Genomic DNA, 11,520 nt, shown 5'->3' with positions numbered 1-11,520 from the left:
GTGATGAAATAGGAGGAGAATAGGCAGCGTGTGGACATCTTTGTCGTTGGCACATGGATGTATCATCACATAATTGACTGTAATTTGAGCACACTCCAAGTGTTGTTCAGATAACATTTGGCAGCAACACCCTCCCAGGGGCATGTGCTCAGCCCTACAGTATAAATGTATTACTCAAGCATATATGTATCATGACGAACAAGTATGTGTACACTGAATAATGCATCTACTTGAAATGCATCGATTACATAATGTCCTCATTTACATTATGCCTTCATAACCAAGGGCTAAATATGTATGTTGGTACACTCTGTACTACACCATTAGACAGTCATTGACTTCTAACTCATTCAAATGAATAACAGAGAAATATGACAAGGCAAAATACAAAATAGTTTACTATTTAGTGAGCACTATATCCGCAGTTATATTTAAAGCCACTGTTAAATCCTTAATGGTGAAACTAGCATGTCCGTTTGTGATGTTACAACAACAAAGAAATTACTTCAAACAACAAACACTGTATTTTTCCCCTCGGAAATCATTGCACATCATTGCACATCATTGCACATCATTGCACTTCATTGCACTTCATTGCACATCATTGCACAACATTGCACATCATTGCACATCATTACACACATGATAGAACAGTAGAGTATGTATTGCCATGTTTTTACCACGATGCTGGACGCTCCTCGATGCTGGACACCCCTCTCCTCCATTTCATCAACAAAACAAAAAACAATAACAGATGTGCTGGGGGGCCAACAGTGGCACTGCTTCCCCTCATGCAGATTCCAGCTTTAAGGCATGAGAGGTACCAAAAGTCCAGCATTCACAGTTTCAAACCTTATGCTCCAGTACATAGCCACTAGTATGTGCTGTATAGAAGATTGTGTAAGCACTAGGCTGTAGGCTATAGTAGGTTGCGTTATGTGTAATGTGCTGTCCCTCAGGGGAATGGTGATAATCAGTCCATCCGGTGGAAGATTGTCAAGCAGACCAACACCCCTCGATGGCACAGCCAGACATAGACTTTGCCTGGGTTCAACTGACTGGTCACTACTGAGCCCCAATTGAATCAGGCTTTAATGGAAGCTCTAGCCACTTCAAATGGGACGGCTGATTGAGGTGGATGTATTAAAACTAATCAGACGCCTGCTCACCACGAATAAGGTGCGTATGTGTCTGTTAAAGGGACAGGTTTTCCTTGCAGTTGGGAGAGTTTTATTGAAGTCTCATCAGATGCATTTTATTCTATCAATCATATTTATGTTTACTTGTTTAATCAGTTTACTATTACATCAGGGTGTTGGAGGGGGGGGGGGGGGGGGGGGGGTAAATACTAGTCAATTATCTGTGGCTGTTAGCTAGAGCTGGATGGGCATTAGTTAGGTAACTTAGCTAGCTTGCGCTTGGTTCCAAAACTGAACAAAATTTCACTGTCATTATTGATGTCCATGGGGTTCAATCTAATTGACATGTTTTGGCTATAAAGATCCACCAAATTTCCCTCCATTATAAAAAATGTAGCTCGCTGGCATAGGCAGGTCAGTCCTTAAGTAGCAATGCCCCACCCATCTGAGGATCTGTCTTTTTCATCTATTTCCTGTGTTTTTAGGGGTGGAAAATATACTTTTCACTTACATTTCCCTCGATTGATTTTTTATATTTTACTACTACGACTCTTTCATACTCTTGCTTGTGCCTGTTGTTTTTTCCCCTTTAACATTGCGACGTTATGATGTTACGTTGGTAAAAAAATAAACCAAAATAGCTTCTTAGCAAAGAGCAATCTCCCAAGCAAGAACCCTGCTAGCACTTTCTGGGAGTGGTCTGAGTGGGGAGTTGAAAATGAAAAACCAGCTATTACTGGCAGAAAGTTTTTTATTGGTCTACCCTTATCGATAATAATTTTACAAATTCTTTGAATAATGTGGCTAGTACAGATATACTTTCATTGACATTCCTGACCACTTTCCATTTTTTTACTTCTCTTTGGCAGCTGGTTATAAACAGACATTCTCATTGACCTCCATAAAAAAGTTCCTTGCTTGGTGAGCGAAAAAAACATAAAAAAATGCCACCTGCAGGAGAAGACAGATTTTGGGCCCAGTTATCCCTCTCGCTTTGCATTTTCCTCTCTGGTGCAGGTAGGCCTAGCCAGAGGAAGTTTTTGTGGTTGCAGCCCTGTTACACCCCTTTATGTTAATGAATTCATAAATAAAAAGTATCTTCATCCTTTGTTCAACTTTTACATTTATTAGAATTGTTTTGAAAACATTTTAACAATTTTGATGACCGTTGCTACTTTAAGTTAACAACATCGGCTAATGTGTTCAACTTCGGTTGGAAAAGATGCACTGACTGCCTTTCCCAAGAGCAGTGGCAGCTTGCAAGTCGTGTCATTAGCTTCTGCTAGCTCGTTAGCCTCCTTCACAGCCAACTGTCTCCTATCAAACAATTAGATAGCAAGTTAAGTGTTGGCTTTTCCAAATATATGTTGTTGAAAACACAATTTCCCAATTAGTAGGTATATAATGAATTATGCTTTCTGCACTTATAATGCATATCAATGTTTTATAATGATACTATAACTACTTATGAGCAATTATAGTGAGTATTATAAGGAACTAAAAGTGTATTATACGGCATTGTAAATTTACTTACTGTGTAAGGCATTATATGTGTAAATCTCATAGAAAGTGTAACTGAATATCACATGTTGCTCCTGTAATTGTCTGTTATTGAGTCTTGGATGTGTATCACAATGGACTGTGCGGCTTTGACTAGACCACTCTTAGACATGAATGGTTTGCTTGTGTACCACAATAGCAATTTCATGAAGATCAGTGTATTGCTTGGTCTCAAACATGCAGTCTCATACTCTTTGCCTTAGCCTCTACCTTTGATGTTGCCAAGCAATGTTCACAACTACAGACTGGCTGAACAAATGTTTGTCATTCTCTTTGGTGTATAAATATTGAAGGTGTGAAGCAAAGTGCAAGAGGGGAAAAATGGTCTTTGATTTGCGTGAGCGAGCAGCAGGTACAGGGAATGGTGCGAACAGGGATGAACATGATCCGTGCCTACAAGTATAGGATCTTAATTTGATCACCCTGTTGCAGTAGAACTTTAAACATTTAAAACATGTAGTGTATCTGAGATTTAAAAGTTTTTAAATATCAACCCCTAAAAAAATGTACATTTATTATAATCCACATAATAATTCACTGGTATAGCAAAATGGCTCAAATTAAGATCCTACACATTTAAAAGACTATGTCTGGCTTTATCCAGGCGGTGACATCATCTAGCAGGCAGGATGACTAATGGAAAATATGCTGAGCTTGCTGTTGACATAGCAACTGACACAACAGTAAAGAAGGTGAGATCCACAGGCCAGATGTAAAATAAAACCAAAAATAAGTTGATGGTGAGGTGGTGACAATGTCCACAGAGCCAGGGTTCATAACTCTTCAGAATTCATAACAGCTTATAAAGAAGACTGTACATGAGATAGTGTTGCATTACTTAGACATACAGTATCAGTACATAGTGTTCATTATGAAATTAGTTTCTGTGCTAGAGGCCAAGTTAAGACACTGATTTCACCTTCATATAAGCTGTCAATAATGAAAAAAATAATATCCAACGGGAGTCTAATTGTCACGTTCGTTGTACAGAGGAGACCAAGGCGCAGTGTGACGTGAATACATGATACTTTAATGAAGACGAAGACCACTAAACAAACTATAAAAAATAACAAAATGACTGTGAAGCTATAATATACTGAGTGCAAACACAGGCAACTAGACATAGACAATAACCCACAAAATAAATATGGTTCCCAATCAGAGACAACGATAAACAGCTGCCTCTAATTGAGAACCAATCTAGGCAACCATAGACATACATAGAACACCTAGATGGTAAACAACCCCATAAACATGCAAAAACCCCTAGACAGTGAAAAGCACATTCATCACCCATGTCACACCCTGACCTAACCAAAATAATAAAGAAAACAAAGAATACTAAGGTCAGGGCGTGACACTAATATAGAGATAAACACCCATCTAGATGAAAAAAGACTTGAATAAAAAAGGAAACAACAATGATCTAAAGTGTTTTATTAACCTTGATTACACTAAGTCTAACCACTAGCACCTTATTTAGCAGTAAAAACACAAGTCAATAACGTGACAATATAGGATCAAAGTTGCACAGGATAAAATAAGTATCATTTTGACTATTTTCTACATTGTAGAATAATAGCGAAGACTTGGCCTCCACAATCACCCGACCTCAACCCAAGACCCTTGAATGAGTGTGTTCAAACTTCTGACTGGTACTGTAAGTATAATAACATAAAGCATTCAGCAATTCATGTTACTACCAATTTAATAGGATTCTGACAAATGTTAATGATTCTAAATGCATTTTTATACAGAGCAGCAAAGTCCATACTAATAATTATTATACATAGGAAGAAGGAATTTGTGTTTCATACATCACCTTGCAAGGAAACTTTGAGGCATAGTCAGATATAATTTTCTGATGAACTAAACAAACAAACAAATCGGAACCAGAAACGAAAGCTACAAATAATTTCACATTTATGACATTCAGTACTTCTGTCAAACCAAGGTATTTCTGATGGAGCACCTTATTCCTTGAGCCTAACCAATCCGTGCTTTACTGTGCTTCAACAAGGCTATGGTAAAATACCTGTTTATACAGTCTCTTATTAATCCCTCGCCTCCCCGCCCACCTGTTTATCGCTTTACAATTCGTTCTGCTGGCTCAGCACGTCGAAGGACATGATAATGGCCATGTCAGTGGAGCCCCCTCCACCCCCGCTGGCTGCCAGTTTGAGCTGGGACATGCTGGCCCCGGTGAACACCTCTCCCTCCCACACACGGCTCTTACTGAGCTGCAGCTCCATCAGCTGCTCTCCTACCACGCTCACCCTCTGGGCCCCAGGCACCCTGACCCTGAACAGCACCCAGGACAGGGGCTCCAGGAGACCCCCGCGGGGCTCGAACAGCACGCTGCCCCTCTGCCAGGCTGTGTAGGTGCAGGGGAACGGAGGCCAGCTGCTCCCTGAGCTGTTGCACAGCACAAAGTCACATAGCAGACTGAAGTCCTGGTCAGTGGAGGTTTTGGCGTAAAGGCCCAGCTTGTAGACTCCGGCCTCGGGTAGGGCCACGCTGATGGTCACTTTGCTGCTGTTGTAGGTGAAAAAGACGTGCCGGCAGAGTGGGTGCCCCAGTCTCTTGCGTTGTTCCTTGAACAGCACAGCATGGAGCTCCAGGTCTTGTTGGTTTTGGAAGGTAATGTTGCATTTGCCTTGCTGGGTGCTCACCAGCGCCCCCGTGTGGCTGAACTTGGAGAGGCCAGCATCTTGCGTCCGGATGCCAGGCCCACAAGCAGTGCTAAGGGCAGGGGGAAAGAGCTCATTGAAGTTGATAGCGCCTCCTGTGCAGTGCAAGAGGAAGTTGCCTCCATTCTGGAAGCCATCTTGGGGCCGCTCGTAGTTCCGAACAAACACAGACAACCGATAGTAACCTAGATAGGGACAGAGGACGTTACAGGTGAGGCGGTCAGATTGGATTTGAGTTGCCAGACACCTCTTGGCTATGGACGGGTCAAGGTCTTTCTGGGTCAGTTCACACAGCATCATGAGTGGTCTGGAGGTGTGCAGGACAAGCTCGAAGGAGCCAGTCTCCGACACCTCAGCCTCTGCTCCGTTGCTGCACTTCTTCACCCCCAGGCTCTCTGCGCTCCGCTGCAGACCCCAGGACAAGAAGGTGTTCTCAGGGAGTTCTTCAGTTGGTTCCTGTTCTGGACACTCCACCAGGAGAGAGCAGACCCAGCTGAACGTCCCTGAGTTGTTGCCTGACCGGGCAAAGATCATGATGTCATACGTACCACCTGTAGGGGGCAGCAGTCGTAACCTCATGCTCTCCCGGGTCACAGTGAGCAGGCCAGATGAGCTATTGACCGCTTTGGGTTCACAGCCGCTCCGCTGAGAGATCTGGTAGGTGAAGTCGACAGGCTTGGTGAACTTCATGGACACCGAGGCCTCACCATTTTCTGACCAGAAACAGAAACAGCAATTAGCAAAATCAACATATTGTACAGTATAGGCCTGAATGATGGTACATCTTCAATGGTAACTCTTCAATGACATATTCATCTACAACTACTTTATTACTAACTGTGAATAACTTCTGCGAACAGTGTCCACTTTCAACAACGTGTTAGCCTACCATTTATGTTGTATAATTCAACCTTGAACACTAGTCTCCAGTTTTTTTATGGACTGTGCCGCCATTTTTGTTTTATATGGATGCGGGACTGACCTGTGACCAGCAGGAAGTGTTTGGGATGGAGGAGGGTCAGACCCAGTCTGTAGAACTCCGAGGTCTTTAGAACCCTCTTCTCAAACTCCTCCAGTGGGATGGGATCGTCCAGAAGCTGCCACTCTTTATCATCTGGATAGTGGGAGTTGATGAAGTCCTCAGGGTCTGTCAGGAAGTAGAAGTCATCGTACCTGGACGACAAGGAGAATGGCTTAATAGCAGAAAAGCTAATGCTAATGCTAATCGAAAGTGACAACGTTTGGTGTTTTTAAAATAAATTCCAGAAGTACACTCCTTGATAAAAATATGGTATCTAGAACCTAAAAGGTTTTTTTTTGCTGTTCCCATAGCAGAACCCCTTGAAGAACCCTTTTTGGTTCCAGGTAGAACTCTTTTAGGTTCCAAAGCCCTTTCCACAGAGGAGGAACCCAAAAGCGTTCTATCTGGAACTAAAAAGTGTTCTACCTGGAACCAAAAAGTGTTATCATATGGGGACAGCTGGAGAATCCTTTTTGGAACTCTATTTTTATTTGATTGTAGTGAGATAATTCCAGTCGTATTTGGCACTAGTACTGTTGTATGTATGGTCCTGTGGACCACCTTGTTAGAATTGGTCCATTACAAAAATAGCCTTTGTAATGAGTGGCAATCATCATTACTTGTTTTCATCATTATCAAGTAACACGGTTCTTGACATTCCATGCACGAATAACCCACAGGGTTTATTTTAGAAAATCTAATCAGACACTAGTTCTTTGCTATTCTTAGTGATTCAATTGCATCTATTGGCAGCTTGTCAACATAATAAATGTTGTGCTCAACAGTATAGTATGTACTTAACTCTGTGCTAGCACAGTTACCAATCATGTAGGCCAATTGCTTTACTTGGAACTCATATTCACCTCTTAATAAAGGCTTTGTTGTCCATGTCTACTCTCCCTGCTCCCCAACATGCGTCCAGTAGATACCAGTGTCCTCCCAGTTTCACTGCGTTCCACATGTGGAGGGACTTGGTGTTTTGGTAGCTCTGGCCTTGCCTGTACTCAATACCTTTGCCATGGCCAGACACCTCTTGGCATTCGATTCCTGCCTCCCTGCAATGAAGCAGGAAACATGTAAGGATGGAGTGCCTGATGTGTTTATTACTGACAATGGCATGCAATTTTAGACCACTCAATTGTTAATGTGTTTGATGTTTTTATTTTTCAATGGACCAAATGCTGTCTTACTGGCACATCTTCATGCAGACGCTGGAGTACCCACAGCACACGCCCCGACCCGTCTCAATGACCCTTTCTGGGGAGCACAACTTGTCCGTCAGGCCAAGGTAGCCACTTACATCGTACTCTGCAAAAAGAACCGCCCACCCCATAACATTTAGGGAAGGATATGTTGAGAATTATGCCACTATCTTGCATAACTCAAAATGTCACGATCAAGGTATTCTGCAATCAACTTCCCTGGAAAGACTCCATGTCTAACATTGGGACATATGAAAAAAGACACAGTGTAACTTAAATTGAATTATAAGGATTTAATCCCCCACTATAACCACGGGACTGCTTGCCCATTTAATTAGATAACGAGGCCACTTATCACGTCAGACTGAAACTGTGCGGCTATTTCATTAACATTTCCAGTGGACCCAGAGTGAGATGAATGAATGTCTATTTTAATGAACGTCTGTCCTCGTTAGGTTGAACCGCAAAGTCCCATCCACCAACAGCTGATCCCTGTATATACGCAGTGGAAAGACCTTAGGGTAGCATTGTTAGGACAGCTGTGTAGGGATGGAAAGTTTGGGATGTATATCTAGTATGGTAAAGAGCCTAATGAGACCAACTCTTACCTTATAGTATGGGGCTCTAGAGTAAAGCTCTCTGATGCACAGTGTTCTAAGTGGTGTTCTGTTATTGGCAGGTTGCTGCAGTGTCGCTGCGCTGTCGTGAGTAAGCCGTGGGTTGGATAATTGAGAAGGTGTGTAGGAGTGTACGGCTGTTAAAAGTGTGTGTGTGTTACTGACCGATGTTGTGGCAGAGCCAGATCCAGATGGCTCTCAGTTTCTCCAGCTCATTCTGTGCTCCTTCTGTGATGGTCTGCGTGATGGTCTGGGTGATGGTCTGGGTGATGGTCGGAACTGAGAAGATCTTTTGACTGCGCAACTGCAAAACAAACAGGATTTATGGAGAAAAATAAACTTACATGCACACACATACTCACACACACTCACAAGCATTTAAGTGCACAAATATACAAAAGCATATACAATATACACACGCACGCTGAGATGTACAAATATACGCATAGACACACATACACATACACACACACACAGTGGTATCCTACATGCACACACAAAAATAATACAGTATTAGAAACAGACTTTTCCAGTATTGATGGCATGGTTATCCACACTGCTGAATACTTCTGTGGTGGCAAAGAGTTCCTTTTGGAGCTTTTTTTTGGAGACGCTTCCACTCTTCACTGTACTGGAGTTCTCCCTGGGTCTTGGCTGGAGTTTGGACTTCACCGGGGCTCGTCCTTCCACATCCCTCTGTATGTCCCCCTCCTCCCTCCTCACTGTACTCTTCTTCACCACCCTGAGGGAGTAAGCAGTGCACTCATCTGACAGCTGTCGCTTGGTCATGGGTCTCTGGACCTCCAACTCCATGGCAGCCCATTTCTGAAACACAGAACTAGTCTTGGACTGGGCCGCACTGGCAACAGTTGCCACTGTCGTTTTGGTTGCTACGGTTGACGCTACAGTTTTGTGGCTTTTCATGATATTGCTGTTATTTAGTGACAGAACCTCCAGCTTCCACTCTTGCTGGACAACTGACGGACCTTTTTTGTCGTCTGACGTTGTTTTTGAGGTGTCTTTAGAGTGGCCATCTTGGGGTTTGGAGGCTTTCTTTTCACCACTTTCCCCAGTTTTGACCTCCTGACCTGAGGCCTTCTGCGTGGCCTGAGGGTAGGACTCCTCCTCGGTCACTTTAGTGTTGTTGCTGTTGTTGCTGTTGTAGCAGTAGTGCTGTTGGTAATTGTTGGTAGGGAGGGGGCAATGGACGCTGCGGAGGTTGAGGGATCTCTTTGGGAAAGGGACCTCTACAGACCTCATGTGAAGAACATTGCCCATCGTTTCCAGTTTTGGTTATATCGGAGCAGAAAACTGAGAGAGAAAAATAACTGTTAATTAAAGACGCAATATTAAACCAATTAAAACTGATCCTGGGACATAGAGGTGTAAATAATAACACTGCAATAAGAGTGAAAGTTATTTGAATCTGTACCTCTGCACTGTGAAGTGAAGGGCAAATAATACTAAATTCAGACTGAAACTTGGTATCTTCAAAAAAGACAATGGTGTAAAAAAGAAGGTTCTCACACAAGGCAATGCTGCTGCAGAAAAAATATAGGCATCAAATTATACATGAAACCAGATGGTTGCTATTGAAAGTGTGGGTAAATAGTAGCTTTATGATATCTACTTCCTCGATACATCTGTACTCATATGCCCTTCATACACACAAATATACTTCTGTAAACGCATCAAATAAATGACAGACGAAGTCATTACGAAGAGAGACCATGTGTCCTGTGTGGCTCAGTCGGTAGAGCATGGCGCTTGCAACGCCAAGCGTCGTGGGTTCGATTCCCGCTGGGGCCACCCATATGTAAAAGTAGTGGCCCCAGCCGACTTGTAAGTCGCTTTGGACAAAAGCGTCTGCTAAATGGGATATATTATTATTATGATTGCACTTGACATGTTAATTAAGGTAAAATACAAGTTTTCTCTGTGTGTTTCTGAAAATGTGACAGCAATGTGTGAGTTGCAGATTATTTGTGCTATGTGCAGACGATGTTGTCTTAGTGTGTGCTATGTTAATCATATACAGTAGCAGCAGTCTGTACAGTTAGTCTTATGTTAGTCTATGTTAGGGCTGGATTCAAATTATATCGCCGAGGTATCCTGGAAGATCAACATTAAAATGTATTGGTAACTTCCGATTGAGCTGACATATGCAGCGTTTAACGTGAATGCAGTTTCATTGCCTTTGTCAATCGCACTATAAAGTCAATCTTCAGCGCAACAGGTTGAATTGAGCCCTTTGTCTTATCGCAGCAGCTTGCAGAGTTTCATGATAACCTCAAACTGAACTATACAGATAATAACTTGCAAATTAATCGTAATAATGCCCAGAAGTAAACACACACGCCATGCCTCATATTCAAGTGATATTCTCAATAAATCCTAAAAAATGGATTGGTAGGAGAGTATTTTTGTTGCGTTTGTGGATCCCAGGAAGATTAGTTTTCCTCATGGTGTCAGCTAATGGGATCCCAATAAAGATAAATTATTCCTACCTGGTGTTGATGCTTTGTCAGCAATGGTAAATCTGTCTGGCTGTCTGTCTGTGTTCTCTCCATCTATGTCTTGACAGATCTCACCTCCCGAACCTGTGTCTGTTTTATACTCTGTGTGTCTCTCCTCGGGGCTGGGATGTGTAGGGTTTCCACGGCGAGGGGATGACAGACCTAAAAATACTACAGAGCAGCTGATAGAGACCAATGGCACAACTTTCCACGAGCTCTACCCTCCAGGGGTAGGGGTGGGCTGAGGGTCTGGGGCTGCAGAAGGGAGCCAAGGGGGGGCTCTGGGAAAGGTGTGAGATTTTGGGGAGGTTAGAGGTGAGCTGGGTTCATGCTAGCATATTTTTTTGTTTGTTTACTTCAATTGTGGTACATTTGAAAGTACTGTATTTAAGGCTGACAGAGCTGTATTTTTATCTGAGAAATATTCCACGTGTGGGAGATAAACTCCATGGGTGGCAACACAAGTATGTTGAAAGCATTAGATTAGATTTTTATTTAGTCACACTCACACGGTCACCGATGTAGTTGCAGTGTACAGTGAAATACTTAAGATCCAAGCAAGAAAAATAAAATATAATAATAACAATACTTATAATATATACATATTTACAACTGTGACCATTATTCCGCCGTCTCCAGGAATTTGTTACAGTCGGGTGGAAAGTGAGTACCCATACTCATATTCATACTCCAATATTTCTGCCCAGGTGTATGAAGTGATGCACAAAACAAAATGAGTAAGCACATTTGAGAAAAGCACTAGACAAAAAGAGAA

The 11,520-nt window shown here is 42.5% G+C and overlaps 1 protein-coding gene across 1 annotated transcript; it reads right to left on the bottom strand.

Moving 5' to 3' along the window:
• Nucleotides 1–3,708: 3,708 nt before the first annotated feature.
• ky (kyphoscoliosis peptidase) lies at nucleotides 3,709–10,820 on the bottom strand. The gene is made up of 7 exons (XM_064955740.1): nucleotides 10,737–10,820; nucleotides 8,755–9,540; nucleotides 8,395–8,533; nucleotides 7,601–7,718; nucleotides 7,274–7,465; nucleotides 6,372–6,562; nucleotides 3,709–6,102 (listed from the first exon to the last, which is right to left on the bottom strand). The coding sequence occupies exons 2-7, from the start codon at nucleotides 9,505–9,507 to the stop codon at nucleotides 4,790–4,792; spliced, it is 2,706 nt and encodes a 901-aa protein (XP_064811812.1). The 5' UTR covers nucleotides 9,508–9,540; nucleotides 10,737–10,820; the 3' UTR covers nucleotides 3,709–4,789.
• Nucleotides 10,821–11,520: the final 700 nt, after the last annotated feature.

This window comes from Oncorhynchus masou, chromosome 32 (genome assembly GCF_036934945.1).
Source record: "Oncorhynchus masou masou isolate Uvic2021 chromosome 32, UVic_Omas_1.1, whole genome shotgun sequence".
Lineage (NCBI taxonomy): Eukaryota > Metazoa > Chordata > Actinopteri > Salmoniformes > Salmonidae > Oncorhynchus > Oncorhynchus masou.
Note: the sequence above shows the minus strand (reverse complement) of the source record. Positions and strands in the feature narration are given on the sequence as shown.

Bases quoted from the DNA above. Each gene is read 5' to 3' on its own strand.
- ky (XM_064955740.1), bottom strand. From the start codon at position 9,507: ATGGGCAATGTTCTTCACATGAGGTCTGTAGAGGTCCCTTTCCCAAAG. The intron at 7,466-7,600 runs GTAAGACAGCAT...GCTTCATTGCAG, and splicing joins GTCTGCATGAAGATGTGCCA to GGAGGCAGGAATCGAATGCC. The intron at 6,563-7,273 runs GTGAATATGAGT...CTTGTCGTCCAG, and splicing joins AACAAAGCCTTTATTAAGAG to GTACGATGACTTCTACTTCC.